The sequence below is a fragment of the Myxocyprinus asiaticus genome, chromosome 18 (assembly GCF_019703515.2).
Source record: "Myxocyprinus asiaticus isolate MX2 ecotype Aquarium Trade chromosome 18, UBuf_Myxa_2, whole genome shotgun sequence".
Lineage (NCBI taxonomy): Eukaryota > Metazoa > Chordata > Actinopteri > Cypriniformes > Catostomidae > Myxocyprinus > Myxocyprinus asiaticus.
In genome coordinates, this window is record NC_059361.1 from 33,926,060 (window position 1) to 33,943,982 (window position 17,923).

The window sequence follows — 17,923 nt, forward strand, 5'->3', positions numbered from 1 at the left end:
CCTCTCGTTTGCCTGCCTGATTTCTCCCTCTTTATATTTCCCTTGTGTGCTCTGTCCTGTGCTGGATTCTTCCTCATATTGTCCCTCCTGTTCGGTCATGTCCCCTGTTGGTCAGGTTAGTTCTTGTTTTCTCTCTTTTGTTTGTTTCTCTAGTTTGTTTAGTTCTTTTATTCTAGTTCTGTTGTTTCCCTCACATGGGATTTTTAGTTTAAAGCCCATCTGTCCTCTGTCTGGGATTTTTTGCGTTCAGTTTTGCATCCTGTTTTTTGTGTTTTTGTCTGAATAAAAGACTTGAAGAATTTGGCAGTCTGCATTTGGGTTCTTCGTGACAAATCCCTGACAAGTTTATCTTTGTTCCTTCACAAAAACAGAAAGTACCATTGTATTACCATTTAGTTCCATGGTTCCCTATCTGTCACTCAGTCGATGTACACTTTGTCGGTGACACTAGGGGTCACTCTTGAGAGCCCCAAACACCTTTGATCTTTGAGAAAAGGCCAATGGGAATTGGCGAGTGGAATTTGCATGCCACTGCCCCGGACATATGGGTATAAAAGGAGATGGCTCGCAACCACTCATTCATATTTTCTCTTTGGAGCCGAGCGGATGTATTTCATTGAGCTGAATTCCTCCACCGATCCATTCACCTACAAACTGCTGGATTTACGGCGCATTTCAGCGGCTTCTTCACCTCTGCACCGGTGGTGTGCAGAGAACCCCCCTGGGTGCTTCGGCAGACTAAAAGAGTATATTCTTCCTCTAAAAGAGTATATATTTTCCTCTAAAAGAGTGGCACTTACAGTGAGCATCTTTTTAAAGATGACTTTCCGTTTGTGTGTTCTTCCTGGTTGCAGTCGTTACCTCTCCGCTTCTGATGTCCACAGTCGCTGCCTTACGTGCTTGGGCGCTGCTCACGCGGAGACAGCGTTCATGGATGGGTCATGTCCTCATTGTGAGAACATGACCATGGCAGCGTTGCGATCACGGCTTTCTTTCGTCAGAGGGAAAGCCACTCCAGCGGCTCCCCGCCTTGGTCCTTCTACCTACGGGTATGAGGCCATGTCGGTTAGCACTGGGGGCGATTTGGGGACCCCAATGGGAGCCGCTCTGCCGGGTATGCCCCCGCTGACCTCCTATTCCCCAGCACGCTCGTTCGTCCCGGTCAAGTTCTGGGCTGAGACCGCCGGCTTTTTACGGCAGGCCTCATTCCCTCATGGGATCACTCCGTGGTCCTACGGGGCCTGTGGGGAGCCCCGTTTGAGCCCCTGGAGTCAGTTAAGCTAAAGGCACTTTCTTTGAAGACTGCCCTCCTGACTGCGCTCACCTCCATAAAGAGGGTAGGGGACCTGCAGGCGTTATCTGTTAGCGACACGTGCCTGGAGTTCAGTCCGGAATACTCTCACGTGGTCCTGAGACCCCGACCAGGCTATGTGCCCAAGGTTCTCATGACCCCATTTAGGGATCAGGTGGTGAACCAGCAAGCACTGCCCCAGGAGGAGGCAGACCCAGCCTTGTTGTTGCCGTGTCCGGTGCGTGCTTTGCGCATCGATTTGGATCGCACGCAGAGCTTTAGACGCTCTGAGCAGCTCTTTGTCTGCTTTGGAGGACAGCGGAAATGGAGCACTGTCTCCAAACAGAGGATTGTCCACTGGGTCATTGACGCCATCGCTTTGGCATACCACACCCTGGACATGCCGCCCCCCTTGGGGCTACGAGCACACTCTACTAGGAGTGTGGCGGCCTCCTGTGCTCTGACCAATGGCGCCTCTTCAGCAGATATCTGCAGAGCAGCGGGCTGGGCAACACCCAAGAACTTCGAGAGGTTTTACAATCTCCGGGTTGAGCCGGTCTCATCCCGTGTGTTGTCAGGTACGATTAGGTAAGTTGCGGGACAGCTGGCCAGGTGTACCGCTTGCGTATAGCGCCTTTCCCCTCCCGGAGGCAAAGACATGTGCTTTTCACCCCCAATTGTGTTCACGAAGTCCTGGACCCTGGATGTCCTTCCTCCCTAGCCCTATGGCAGGCATGTTTGTGGAGAAACTCATTGCCAGCCCAGTACCTGTGCTAACTTGGCCCTGTACTGGGGTAGGTTCTCCACATGCACTGGTTACCCATTAGTAACCCTGTGTTATGTATCTTCTGCGAGATACATGTTCCCCCATTGGTGAACCCACGTCTTCCTTGGGCAAAGGCCCTCTGCCCCTGGTCGCCGTGTTTGTAGAGCTCCTCCCCCCTGGGTAGGATCTACCACGAGGACTTCTCCACATGAGACACTGCCGACAAGACTCGGAAAGTCCATGTGACATATTTCCACACAATTTCCTCCTCCTCGGGCAGGGTGTGGTCTCCGTGGTGTCTTCTTCTTGGGAGTGACACCCCCCCCCCCCCCCCCGACGCAGACACTTATGGCCCCCAGTCGATAAATGATTTCCACTCTTTTTGGGGAGAAAAAGAGGAGAAGAGGCCATGGCTGGGCTAGCCTGTCCCCATTTTTTTGGTTACTTTCATAACCTCCATTCCCTAATGGAGGGAACGAGACATTGTGTCCCTCCTGCCACAACACTGAACTACCCGCTGAAATGGCCGGGACCTTGTCTCAGCTCCTCAGCACAAAACCTGAATGAGTGGTTGCGAGCCAGCTACTTTTATACCCGTATATCCGGGGGAGTGGCATGCAAATTACACTCGCCAATTCCCATTGGCATTTTCTCAAAGATCAGAGGTGTTTGGGGCTCTCAAGAGTGATCCCTAGTGTCACTACATTGACACAACATCTCGTTCCCTCTATCAGAGAATAACCAAGACGTTTTTGGACATGTATCCTGAATACTTTATTTTTTTGGACCATGAAAAAAATCATGCTTTTGGGGGGGGGTATGTAACATTGTAATTCCATGATCCATGGACAAAGCCAATATACATGTACCATGATAATACTATGTTTGTGGACATCTAACATGGTAATATCATGTTTTGTTTTTTTGTTTTTTTTACTTTTTCCATTGTTATTCTATGTATTGTAGGCCATGTAATGTTGCAGGCAGGCAGGAGCACAAGACGAAGATGATGATGATGGTGTGAATCCAAGTGCAGCTTTACTACAGTGACAATAAAATAAATAAACTAAAGAACTAAACAGAAAGACCAGACTTGACATGACTTGAACATTACAATAACAATATTAAACGCGGGACAAAGGCTAACATAAGAGCTTACATACACAAGGACTTTTTGAAGGATGCCTCCTGATGCCCAAAACAAGAACTTGAGAGGGGCAGAGGAGGCAACGAACAGAAGACCATGGGAGATCAGGAGAGACTGGAGACCACAGGGATCAGGAAAGACTGGAGACCATGAGGGATCAGGAGTGAGTGGTGCTAACGGCGAATCCGGCAGGTAGCCAGAGGACCAGGGCGGAGCCAGCAGATGGCCGGGGGACCAGGGCAGACCAGGCAGGCAGCCAGGAGAGGAGTGACAGCCCAGAGACCAGGACGGACCAGGCAGGCGGCCAGGAGACGAGGGACGACCAGGAGAACTGGGTGGACCAGGCAGAAGGCTAGGAGACCACTGGGGATCGGGAGGATGTCCAGGAGATCACTAGAGCCAGGGTGGAGCTACTGGGGGCTCCGAAGGAGGAGCGGCAGGGGACTCGGATGGAGGCAGGGTCAAGGCCGGGGACACGGACAGCGACTAGGTCCAGGCAGCCAGGGACTCAGGCAGGGTCAAGATAGCCAGGGACTCTGACGTGGTGACCCCTGTAAGAGTGCTGAGGTCCTCATCAATTACTCCCACAGTAAATGTGAACCATGTAATAAAAGGGCAAAGTTGATACACTGCGCCAGTGTCCAATGAATTCTGCCTACGGGCAGCATAGAATAAAGAGGTTCATTTATGTCTGCATGAAAAAGTCCTTGAGGGCGACCTCTCCAAAATCCACCTGGTCACAGAGTCCACAAAACTCCTCAACAAAATCCTTAAGGGGACGATTCCCCTGGCGGAGATGCATGAGGCAAACTGCTGGGTTCATGTCGGTCGATCGAGTATTCTGTGATGTTGCAGGCAGGCAGGAGCAGAAGACGATGATGATGATGGTGTGAACCCAAGTGTAGCTTTATTACAGTGACAATAATATAAAAACAAGAACTAAACAGAAAGACCAGACTTGACATGATTTGACTTGAACAATACAATAACAATACTCGAAATGGGACAAAGACGAACATAAGGGATTAAATACACAAGGACTAACAAGGATAACAAGGCACAGCTGGGGAACGATCAAGATAGGGAGGAAACAAGAACAGGAAACAGTGACAAGACAAGAACCCAAAACTAAACTTCAAAATACACATGACATAAAACATGACTAGCGCCCCTTATTGGCCACTAGGGAGGTCCCATATGTTACAGGCTATATGTATCGTGGTAATTACATGTTTGTTTTGGTCATGTGCCATGGTAATACCATGTTTTTGGACATCTAACATGTCAGTGTCATGTTTTTTGGAGTTTTACCATTGTTGTTACTTGTAATGGATATATAAAATGGTAAATCCATGTTTTTTGGTCATGAGCCTGTCAGGAAATGTAGAATGAACAGACAGTAGGAAAGGGGGTAGAGGGGATAAAACACTGGGCATAAAAACACAAAAGGCCAAGTAAAGCCAAACACGGCAGAGAAATCAAAAACCAGTGAGAGGGCAAAACTAAATAAACAAAAACAAACTAGGACCAATAGATCCGACTAGAAAACCGACTAGACAAGAGAAATGAAACAGCACTAAACAAAGCACACGAGGGGAATATAAAGAGGGGAAAATCAAGAGGCAACCAAGGAGGGTAGGTGAGGGAGATGAACTGCTAATGAGGGAAAGAGGGGGCGGAGTTACAATTAAGATAGTACAGACAGGAGTGCACATGGCAATGAAAAAACACAAAGCCAAGTGCACTCACACAACACTAGTGTCAGGATCCGGCCACAAAAACTATAAACAAGACCAACCGAAGTGGCAGGATGCTGACACTAGATACAGCGGGCTGGGCAACGTTAAGACGGGTACAAACACAAAAACAGGTGACAAGATTTCGGGATTTCGGGAGAGTCGGGATCCTGACAGAGCCATGTTAATATCATGTTTTTTCAGACATTTATCATTGTAATACCATGTTTTTGAACAGCTAACATGGTAATATCATGTTTGTTCGTTTTTACTCTGATACTACCATGTGTTTGGACATCTAACATGTCAATATCATGTTTTTCTGTTTTGTTTTTTTGGCCTTTTACATTGTTATACCATGTAATGGATATATCATGGTAATTCCATGTTTATTTTGGTCATGTACCATGGTAATATCATGTTTTTTAGACTTTTACCATTGTAATACCATGGTATTCAGGGAAATAGCTATGAGCTATGTGTATACCATCATATATGAATATTGTAATCATTTAACGCCATTTATATATCAAATTACAACCAAATTTGCCATAATATTGTTTTGTAAGAGCATTTAATAGCTGGCATATGATTAGATTACTGGAAGTTTGCATAAAAAAGTTATTTAAAGGGACAGTTTGTAGTTGCGATGTCTGTTAAATTAGCTTTGTGTTGAATACCTTTGTGTGGAGTCACTACAGAAGTATATGGGAGCATTGGAATTGTGAGTGTTTGTTATAGCAGTACCAACAATGGCTTGCTAATTGTACTCAATATGAATATGCTTGTAGTGTAACTGATCCGCAAGCTTAATTTTAGATGTGTTCTCTTTTTTTTTTACCTTGTCCTCCCCTTTCTTCCTCATTTTAGGAGTCAGCTTTAGCCCATGTGGAGCTCCCCACCACAGTGGAGACAGTAGAGGCAGCCATTAAGAAGCACAAAGACTTTACCACCACCATGGAACTCAACCTGCACCGCATTAAAGCTGTCATAGAGGCAGGAGAGAGTCTCATTAGCCAGAACAACATCTATTCAGAGCGGATCAGAGAGAGAGTGGACCTGCTTGCCAACAGGTCAAAACCAAAACATCTGTATTGATTTTTATACCTCAAAGAGTTGGGTCATTCTCAGGAAACTTTCAGGATTTTTTTATTATGATTATTTTTACCATTTCATTTGAAAAGGTTACTGCAAAACTTTCAAGAAAGTTTTGAGAAATCTTATTTTCTCAACCAAAAGTACCAGGGCTGTAACCTTCATCGACTTCGGGGACCACCATAGTAGGGTGTGTCCAGTGCTGGGTACTAACAGATCACATGTAATATGGATTATGTAATCGGATTACAAAAATCAAGTACTAGTAATTTTATTAAATTACATTTTAAAATACTCGTAATCGTAATTGGACTACAGTTACTTTTTTATAGATTACATGATTACATATTAACAAGGCAACGACAGTACATTTTTAATAATTTATTGATAATTTTCATATCAATATTATATTCTTATAACAGTAAGATAAGCACCTCAGCTAAGAAATAGGTGTTGGACTATTACTAAGTAGTAAGTTTAAAAAGTAAGTGTATCAGATCTTTGAGCTGTTAGCTTTGACCAAGCAATGTCATATCTGTTGATTTCAGGTTCATTACTGTTTGTACATGTAATGTTTCTATTGTTTTATGCACATAAAATGAACTAGAAATTTTTAAAAAAATGTTTATTATTTTGTACTACCTTACCAATCAATCAATGCAGCTCACACATTGAATTTAATTGCTTCAAAGGATCTAGTGGATGCCATCTCTAAGGGTCCTGCCCGCAGGGTACACAGTAGTTCAAAGAATGGAATATGTTTTCTTAAACTACTAACCACAGTCCTAAAAATGTGGTTAGCTAATTACAGGTAGTTGTACCGATCGTTACTCATTGTTACTAAGTCTTATATCGTGGTCACATTTACCTTTGCATCATGAAATTCTGTAGGCGAAGAAGGCGTGGACAGAAATTGAGCGCGTGTGAAATTAGCAAAAAACGAATGGCCAAGCAGAAGGAGGTGAGAGTGAAGTTAAAAAGAAACTTGCCGCTAAAATTATTTCCTTGTCCATTGTAAATATTCAGTGTAGCTGTGTATGAAGCTCCGTCCACAGAAAGGTCACTGCCAAACCAAGCAACTTCCTATTGGTCAACACGGCTAATTTACCTGTCAAAGTTCACCAAATTGAACTCCATGCGAAATTCACGAGGGAAATTCTTTGCCACCGGAAGTCCATTGCGCAAAATTCACGATCGTGTGGATTCCCATTGAGATGACTGTATTTTGCCCATGAAATGTCACCATCCATTGGTAAATGTGACCACACCTTTAAGCGCTACTTGAACCCCATAAAAGTAAGCTTGGAATTTACACAGTATACTTATAATTTGAATTGATACAGATAAATTCTGGTAGTATCATTCAGTTTTCATGTGCCTTGTAAAAATCACACTTCATCACATAAAAATATTAATAACCCATTAAATTTCTATTTCAAAACATGTGTTGTGCCAACCCTGTTACATTCAAAATATTTTGGGGTTGAATATGGTGTCGGAAGTGCAAAAATGTCGACTAGCAAATATCATATCACTGTAATCCCCACATTATTCACAGTCAATATTTTTGTGCCAAGAAAAGAAATATTAAACAAAAACTTTTATAAATAAATATAAATGTAAATTTTATATTTTTTTTATCCTATATAACCCATTGAAATGCAATTGTGATGAGTGGAACATGAAATTTGGCTGAAACTGTGATTTAAAAAAAAAAGGCAAATGGCAGTGTTTCCTGAGAAAGACCCAGCTATCAGTTAAGTTTTATGGTGTTTATTAACTGTTTATTAATTCAAGTAGCATTTGTAATACATTTGTGTTGAACATTTATTGTAAAAAATTGTGCAGTTGTTTTCTTTAGATTACCTGCCACCTCATACCTGCATCTGTCTTCTATTTCTGCTTTGCATTTGGGGATAAAAGTTGCAGCTGTCTCTATAGACAGTGCTGAATTTAAAATGTTTTTCCATAGAGACTCAACAAAGGAATTCACTTATCTGAATGCAGTCTCAGTAAGGGGCATGACATTCATTTCAAAAGTGCATTTGCACATAGAGTCTGTTACGGCCCAGTCTACATTCTGTTTTAAACTGAAACCCTGCTGTGCAACATAAAATCATTCTGAGAAATGTAAGGGTTTCTAATTGTTTCTGTATGTATGTGTGCCGTACAGAGGGAACCAGAATCGAGAACTTGCTCAGCAGTGGCTTCGTAAACTGAATGACCAGTGGGAACTCCAGAGGTTTCTACAAGACTGCCATGAGGTAAGATGTACAAACTGAGTACAGCAATTTATTATGACACAAAACAGTGTCATTTTTGTTTATTTTTAGAATGTGTGTGTGTGTAAGGGTGTGTGTGAGAAATGATTTTTAAACCAAGAGGTGTTTGTAGATGAATATTACAGTCAGTTTTGCAGTTTAGTGCTGATATTCCATGCTGCAGGTTTTTGAAAGAGATTTGTACTTAAGGGTGAAATATTATTTAGCAATATTATGTAATATTGTACAAGTACTTCTTGCATATAAACTAAATTAAAATATGTAGGCATCTTTAACACCGTATCCTAACCAAGTGCAGCTCACAATAAAACAACAATCAATTAAAGATAAAGTAAAGATATAAAATATCTCTACCATGTAAATCTGAGTTTTTTTTTAACTTGCCTTAACTGTGATTAGTGGCAGGACATTTTGTTGGTGGCTTGGTTGCAATTTCTTTGGTGTCATGTTGGGGAGTCCTGCCCAAAGTGAGATCACAATGGTTCAAAATCCTGCTCCAAATAACTGTATATTAAACATAAAATATGTTCTAATTACAGCTGTCAGTCAATCAAACTTTTTCATCAGATTAAATAGGTGATATGCCTATTAATTAATCAAATTAATCTGATTAATCGCATAAATATATATTAGCTGGGAAAGACCCTCAAATATAAATAATAAAGCAATATCGTACGAACAAGAGTGCTGTTATGGCTGTATATCAGCACGGCTGTGCTGCCTCGAGCCACAGGTAATCACAGCCGTGCTGATATATGGACAAAACAGCACTCTTGCTCAAATTATATTTATTTTATACAACAGTTCAACAGACAAGTAAATAATAATTAAGGAAAAAAACAAGAAGCATCCCAAAAACGCTTTTGCTTGTGGAACTACTTTCTTACGCAACAGGATCTGCCGTTGCTAGTTCGAAAGATGCGCCCAGTTCTCCGTTGCTAATTCGAAAGCGTCCCTTTAGAACTAGTAAGGATGGCTTGGGCTGTTTCTAATAAGTTATTGGAGACACAAGGACATGAGAGAGAGAGAGAGAGAGAGAGAGAGAGAGCAACTGAGCATATGACTACCTTGCATCTGTTGCAGTGATGAACAGTAATGCTGCAGCTATAGGTTTAACTCTATTTCACAGCTGTGGTGTGGTAGTAATCTGCTCTGAGCGATCATGAAATGATGCTGCAGTGGAATTATCCTAATTCCCACTTCTGAAGTCACAATAAGAGTATGTTACATTAACAAGTTTTGTTGTCGGAGAGGAAACATGGAGGATGCCAGTTTCGTTCATGCATATTTCTTGGGGAATTCTTATTTTGATACCAACAAAGACCACCGTACTCTTCTCTGCCATGTTGAAAGTTTGGCTCCTCACAACTCGCAAACACAGGTATGACTTGAGCTTTCTGTATATCTTCCAAGTAAACTTGAATGATAATTCCGCACGTGAAGGCAGCATGAGAGACAATGGCGATGTTCGCTCAGTCACAGACAATGGCGATTCCCTCTCACCGAGTAGCACTCATAATGGTCATTTGTCACCATCTCTTGTCATAAATGTGTAAATTACACAGTGATGAATCAAAATCTCTTTTATTACTCTGGTTTAGAATGTCACCACCACAAGCGGAGTGATACAAACAGTAAAACTTCCTAGTGCTGTTATGACTCCTATATCAACTCTCTTGGAACGGCTTTTTTCCAATCAGATTCGAGGACCAGAACAAACTGTTGTATAATTCAATATATAATGATTAAATAATTGTAGTTATATTTAAATTATTACAAAAATAATACATGTTATTAAAATAATAATTCATATAATTAAATGCATTACAATATTTTGTCAAACAAGTAAAGCATTGATAAGAAAATACAAAAAGTGTCTTTAGAAGGCAATATATTGTTTTTTTCCATATTATTGAACGGAAGCCTATCATTGGCCGACAGTCCACAAATTTTGCAATTTAATTCATTAATCCATCTGAAATAGATTTATTATAAGGGCTTGTCTAACAAAGCATCAGTGTATACCTGCATTTGTCCTGTTACGCAGTAAACAACTTTTTAAGAAGAAAAGAAAATACAAAAAATTGCGTATGGGCTCCAGGAAATTCATATAAACTAATTTAAATCAATATCCTCTGCATTATGACATTCACTATCATCATTACTGTATTAATAAATGTGAAACTTAAAAGTGCACATTTGAGAAGTCGGGTAAGATTTTAGTAATGCTTTTAAATCATTCAAATGTGTGATTTCTTGTTTGTGCTATGGAATGATTCCAAATATCTGAGCTTTGTTGATAAATGGGCTGTTAAAGTAGTTGTGGTTATGGTTTTTGCTCTGTACAGTTGGAGGCTCTCTGTAAAGGCCAACCCTGCAGGTTTATTTAGGCTTTGCCTGTTTTTCCCTTCTCATGTTCAATTATTTAGCATGTCTCAACATCACTTATTCAGCTGAGAGAGAGAACTTCAGCAGTGCGTGCGCGTGTGTGTTTGTGTGTTCACTGCAGGGCTCAGGGACAGATCTCTGCCTTCTCTAAGAACTGTCAAACATGTGTGGACACTGAGTGTAGAGTACAGAGTGAACATGGCTGTAAATGCTGCTTATGAAGAATGTAATCCTGTGCTTACTCTTTCTGCAGCCCTTTAAAGGATCAGAGCTTCTCCCATGCACAACAGCATGTTTGGAGGAGAGCAAAAATTTTATAGTGAATAGTGAATAAACAGCATAATGTGCTTTTCTTCATGAGCAGGAATGGCATACTACCTACAATCATTGAAAATAGTATGCAGTATGTTCATAGTATCCAAACTGTATGTATGCATAAAACACTTGAATGACAAAAATATGCCTACATGTGCAATTTTCTGAAATGTGTATTATAGCCAACAACTAGCGCATACTAAGATGAATACTGTATCCCACACTGTAATGTGCTCGATTTGACCTTCCATGAAGTAGCAATATTAAATGTGATTTTTAACATCTCCTTTTTCTCATTTATTTAATTTAACATTAAATTTGATTTAAAAATGCAAAATAACCATATATTTCTGAAATTATAACTGGACGCTACCTGCTCAATTAAACAGGCAACATAGCAAAGTCATGAGCAAACATTTTTCAAACTACTGTTTAAAACATTTATCGTTGCATACTAATTACTGTATTAAATGCCATTTAAAATCAAATAAAATAGTAGGCTGTAGCCTTTAACGTATATAACGGGAATAAAAAATTGGCTTACCGTTTATCAAGTGCTGAAATTATGCTGGGTGAAGAAAAATCTGGAATAATGTGTAACAGTCACATGAAGTCCTTTGCAGCCTGAAATTCTTAAGAATGTTGAATCTTTGTGACACCTGTGCTAAAAAAATAGATGTAGCCCAACGAATGAAACAGAATGCATGTGTCTCGAGATTCATTTATTAAAATTGAAGTTCTTCTTAACTTGACAGGGTGTCTAAAAAAATCCGGCGAGTCTGCGAGAGACACTGAAAAAAATGATGAGAAGCGGCGCAAGAGTCAAACACATTTGGTTTGAACAGCCCCTAACTTGTCTGTTGAAACGGGCTTTTTTAATTAATTACAGACCCGAATTTGACTCCAAACCCGATGGTTTGTGAGGTCCCTTGGGGCTTGGGTCGGGTAGCAGACCTTTACCGTACAGTACATACTGTATATTGTATGTAGTAGGCAGGACGCTTTTGATTAAAGTCATTAACTAAGGATAGAATACTAACGTACTTATTATGCAAAAGTTACACACATTATGTATATTGTTGTAACGTTGGCTGGCAAGGCAATGACAGTCTGATGAAGACAAGACGATGAGGATGTGAAGAACCCAAGTGCAGTTTATTTACACAAGTGAAATCCAAAAAACGTAAATCCAAACGTCAACTAAACATAAACATGAACTTAACTTGACTAAAAAACAAAACATGGACTTGACTTGACTTGACTTGACTTGGTGGAACAATAACACGACGTACACCAACAATGTTACTTTAACAATACCTGACAATGGACAATGGCAAACAAGAGGGTTAAATACTTGGACAAGGGAGAACACATGACAATAAAAACCAATGAACACTAGAACTCTAAACAAGATAACAAGACTGCTAACAACCTAATGAAACAATGAACCAATGAGGGCAAGACACAAGAACATGGGAAACACATGACAAGATCACATGACAAGGAAACAGGAACTAACATGGCATGGAACAAAAACACATACAACCCTGACAATTGTTTTCACATGACCTCACTTTATGATATGTTTTATTTAGCGAATAGCATTTAGTTATTAAAACAGACAAACAGTTATTTTACATTTAATTTTGTGTAAAAATGTCATACTGGAACGTGAAAGTCAAGTTAAGTGCATTGCATTGTTGCGGTGTGCTGTTGCATACAATACATTTTGGCAACTGTAGTAGGACATCCAGGTATTCCATGCAGAAAATTTGCATACTGTGCACAGTACATATTGTATATTACAGAAGTAGTAAGGACAGTATCGTAGTGTGCTGTTTTGAACATACAGTGGCAAGAATTACCTGCATTAATGTGCAAATTTGTCTTAAAATCTGGTTTGATCTTCATCTAAGTTACAATAATGATCAAAGGCAGTCTGTTTTAACTAATAACACACAAATTATTGTATTTTTCTTGTACATATTGAATACATTGTTCAAACATTCACAGTGTAGGTTGGAAAAAGTATGTGAAACCCCAGGCTAATGACATCAACAAAAGCTAATTATAGTCAGGAGTTGGCAAACCTGGCATCCGATTAATGAAATGAGATTGGAGGTGTGGTTTAGAGCTACTTTGACTTATAAAAAGCACTCAAACATTTTGAGTTTGCTATTCACAAGAAGCATCTGTTGACGTGGACCATGCATCGCAAAAAAGAGATCTCAGAAGACCTACAATTAAGAATTGTTGCATTTCATAAAGCTGGAAAGGGTTACAAAGTTATCTTGAAGAGCTTAGATATGAATCTGTCCACAGTAAGACAAAGTGTCTATAAATAGAGATGATTTAGTACTGTGGCTATTCTCCCTAGAAGTGGCTATCCAGCCAAATTGGCTCAAAGGGCACACTTCAGAATGCTCAATGAGGTAAAAAAAAAAACCTAAAGTGACAGCTAAAGACTTGAAGGAATCATTGGAACTGGTTAAAATCTCTGTTCATGAGGCTACTGTATGGAAAATATTAAACAGGCATGGTGTCCATGGCAGGACACCACGAAGGAAGCTGCTTCTCTCCAACAAAAACATTGCTGCATGCCTGAAGTTTGCCAAAGACCACCTTGGCACTCCACAACGCTACTGGGAAAATGTTTTGTGGACTGATGAAACTAAGGTTGAATTGTTTGGTTAGAACACGCAGCACTACGTATGTAGTAAAAAGGGCAACGCATACCAACATGAAAACATCATCCCAGTGGTGAAGTATGGTGGAAGGAGCATCATGATTTGGGACTGCTTTGCTGCTTCAGGGCCTGGACCAATTGCCTTCATCAGGGGAAAAAGGGATTCCCAAGTTTATCAAGATTTCCTACAGGATAATTTCAGGGTGCCTGTGCACCAGCTGAAGCACAGTAGAAGTTGGGTGATGCAGCAGGACTATGACCCTAAACATCGAAATAAATCCACTACAGAATGAAGAAAAAAAAAAAAGAAAATCCGCCATTTGGAGTGGACCGGTCAGAGCCCAGACCTTAACCCAATAGATAGAGATGCTGTGGAATGACCTCAATAGAACCATTCACACCAGACATCCCAAGAATATGGCTGAGCTGAAGCAGTTCTGTAAGCAAGAATAGTCCAAAATTCCTTCTGAATGTTGTGCAGGTCTAATCCGCAGCTACTGGAAACATTTGGTTGAGGTTATTGCTGCCAAAGGAGGATCGACCAGTTTTTAAATCCAAGGGTTCACTTACTGTTTCCACATCAATAAAGACATGAAAGATTATAATTGTTTGTGTGTTATTAGCTAAAGCAAATTGCTGTTTGTCTATACATGTGACTTTGATGAAGATGAGATCAAATTTTATGACCAATTAATGCAGAAAACCAGCTAATTCCGAAGGGTTCACATACTTTTCTTGCCACTGTACCATATGTGACACTTGACCCAAAAAATGAAAATTCTCTCATCATTTACTCACCCTCATGCCATCCCAGATGTGTATGACTTTCTTTCTTCTGCTGAATACAAACAAAGTTTTTTAGAAGAATTTCTCAGCTCTGTTGGTCCATACAATGTAAGTGAATGGGTACCAAAACCTTAAAGCTCCAAAAGCACATTAAGGAAGCATACAAGTAATCCACACAACTCCAGTGGTTTAATCCATGTCTTCAGAAGAGATATGATAGGTGTGTGTGAGAAACAGTTCAATATTTAAGTCCTTTTTTCACTTTCACGTTCACAATCTTCTTCTTTTGTTTTTGGTGATTCGCATTTTTTGTGCATATCGCCACCTACTGGGCAGGGAGCAGAATTTATGGTAAAAAATGACTTAAATATTTATCTGTTTCTCACACCTATCATATCGCTTCTAAAAATATATGGTGTTTCTCAATTCTAAGAATGCAGAGAACAGACTTGTGTTCTTATGAAAACCAGTCTTGCCAATCTACCTTGGAAGAACGAACTCGGAAGGACAGGAGGATGTAGAACGCATCTATTGCGAACTTTGAGAGGTGCTACGATCTTCCTGTTGTACAATTAACCGTCACAGTGAGAGAACTACTGGCATTTTCACACCAGTGACAGCAATATAACATCACACCAGTGAGGTTTTGCAGGACTAGTGACACGTTAAAAGAATAAAGTCTGTAAACACTTGTTTTCTCCATGTTTATTACTGCATTAAAATGATGCCTAAAAAAACAACAAATGTTGACTGAGTATTACGACTCTCACGAGCCGTCAGACTTTCGCAAGCTTACAGTGGGAAACTCTTGAGGAAAATACAAAATGATAAATGTCCTTCGTCTGCTCGGTATTTGCATTCTTTAGGATTGGAATTGAACTTCGGCAGTGGATGATGACGTAGAATGAGTCCACGAGAACATAGGAATACAAAAGAATGCACATTGAGAAACAGCCAATTTTATACTGCCTTTATGTGCTTTTTGAAGCTTAAAAATTTTGGTCACCATTCACTTGCATCGTATTGTGTTCTTATGAATCTACAGAGCTGAAATATTCTTCTAAAAAATGTTGTTTGTGTTCAGAAGAAGAAAGAAGTCACATATCTGGGAAGGCATGAGGGTGAGTAAATGATGAGAGAATTTTTATTTTTGGGTGAACTATCCCTTGCTGGTAATGGTGTAGTTAACCATCAGTGCACTTGATAGTTGATTCCTGTGTCTGTGATTGGTGATTCGTTGTTCCTTGGATTTATTGCCTCACTTCCTTCAGGGACTCTTTGAGAAATAACCATGATTGGCCAAAATGTCTTTCTAGAGGACAGTGCAGTGTCCCTAATGAAGGCAGAGGTCACTGTGGTGTCCAGTAGGCACTTGAGAGAGGTTTAAAAAGTGCAATTTGTCATAAAGAATGTCTGAGGTTTTAAACTGGCTCTGTAGCTCTCCATATTGTGATCTGACAGATTGTGAGCTTTCCTTCATTTATCAATCTCGGCTTTCTTTCTTTTTTTTTTTTTTTTTCCATTTTGTTTCTCCCCTCCCTCTGCCCTATTCGCTCATTCCTATTCGCTTTCCTCGCTTGAAGAGTCTAGCTTTGTCTTTGTGACGCCTGAATCTACATAGGCTCTCTCTCCTGGTATGCCTCGCTCCCCCTCCTTCCCCATTGCTTTCTCGCTTTCACTTTATGTCTCTCCGCATGCTTTTCGTATGTGTTTGGATGCTGCAGCGGGCGAAACTGGTTCTTTCAGTTCAGGCAGAAGAGGCACCGCAATATTGAGTCAAGCTTATATTACAAAACAGGAGGAGAGAAAGGAGGGTGGAGCAGGACTGAAAGAAGACAATATGGATTTGCGTGAGATGCCATACAAACAGAGTGAGGAGAGTGCCTGGATCGCTCGGAGGAAGGGAGAATAAAAAAAAAAACAACCCCCATAGTCTCCCTCCTAACTCTCCAACAACCACTTTCTCTCTCTCTCTCTCTCTCTCTCTCTCTCTCTCTCTCTCTCTCTCTCTCTCGCACTTTCGACGTGGATAGCGTTTGTAACATCAATAATCAATGCTACTTGGCTCATTTGTCTCCTCCCTCCTTTAACCCATGCAGGCCGATGTATGTGCTCAATGTAGGCTCAAAGATTTTAAGTCTTTTGTACCTTTTTGAGGAATTTCTATCTTTTTTACAAGGATGCACTCCACTTCTTTTTACGCTGGATTTTATGCAGCCATTTGATTGTTTTTTTTGTTTTTTTTTCTAAAATAGTGTTCGCTGAGTTCTCTTCACAGTGATATGTCTTGAATAGTTTATCAGCGCTGTGTGTGGACTATACTTGTGTGTGTTTTGCTGCTCACCTGGACTGCAGGGGAACAATGTGGATTTGGGAACTTGAATGACAGAATTCTCTGACAGAGTCTTCACAACTTAATTCAGGTGGTTATTATAATAAGATATATAATAATATGTGGGTCATTGACAAATGACATGTACACTTTAGTCCAAACATCAAGATATTGGGTTAAAATGGTAACATTTTACAATAAGGTCATATTTGTTAACATAAGTAAATGCATTAGGTATTATTAACTTACAATGAACAATATGTTTTACTGCATTTAGTAAGCAAAGATTGTTCATTGTTAGAATTAACAAAGTTTGTTAATGTTAATTTATTATGATACAATTGTTTAATATTAGTTCATTATGCATTAACTAATGTTAACATGTAACTTTTAATACAAAAAAGTTATGATAAATGTTAAAATTAACATTTACCAAGATTAAAAATTTCTGTTGAGGTATTGTTCATTGTTAGTTTGTTAACTCATGTAGTTAACTAATGTTAGCGAATACAATCTTATTGTAAAGTGTTAGTGTTAAAATTTATAAGGAAATGTTTATATTTTAGGTGCTACAACTAGTTACCATTTCTTTTATTGGTAACACTTTACAATAAGTTTCTTTTCATTAACATTAGTAGGTATCACAAATTATCAATGAATTTTTACAGCATTTATTAATGTTAATAGTAACAGTTTACAATAAGGTTCCATTTGTTATTTTGGTTAATGCATTAGGTATCATGAACTAACAATGAACAATATATTTTTTGCAGCATTTATAAAAATTTTTTATAATGTTAGTTAATAAAAATAGAATTGTTCATTGTTAGTTCATGTTAGGTCATAGTGCATTAACTAATGTTAATATACATCTTTTGATTTAAAAAATGTATTCATATATGTTGAAATCAATATTAACCAAGATTTATAAATGCTGTAAAAGTATTGTTCATTGTTATTTCATGTTAACTAATGTTGTTAACTAATGTTGTTAACAAATGGAAACTTAATGAAAAGTGTTACCATGTTAATTGATCAAAATGCTACTGTTCATTGTTTGTTCATTGTTTGTTCATGTTAGTTCATAATGCATTAAATA

The 17,923-nt window shown here is 39.6% G+C and overlaps 1 protein-coding gene across 2 annotated transcripts in view; it reads left to right on the forward strand.

Moving 5' to 3' along the window:
* LOC127455738 (spectrin beta chain, non-erythrocytic 4-like) overlaps positions 1-17,923 on the forward strand; it is a 124,454-nt gene that overhangs the window by 66,691 nt on the left and 39,840 nt on the right. Inside the window, exons 17-18 of one of the 2 annotated variants that reach the window (XM_051723823.1) lie at positions 5,811-6,013; positions 8,209-8,299. In XM_051723823.1, coding sequence (XP_051579783.1) covers positions 5,811-6,013; positions 8,209-8,299 — 294 coding nt within the window. Of the gene's footprint in view, positions 1-5,810; positions 6,014-8,208; positions 8,300-16,162; positions 16,916-17,923 lie in introns of those variants that run through there. The other variant, XM_051723824.1, reaches the window with a different exon arrangement.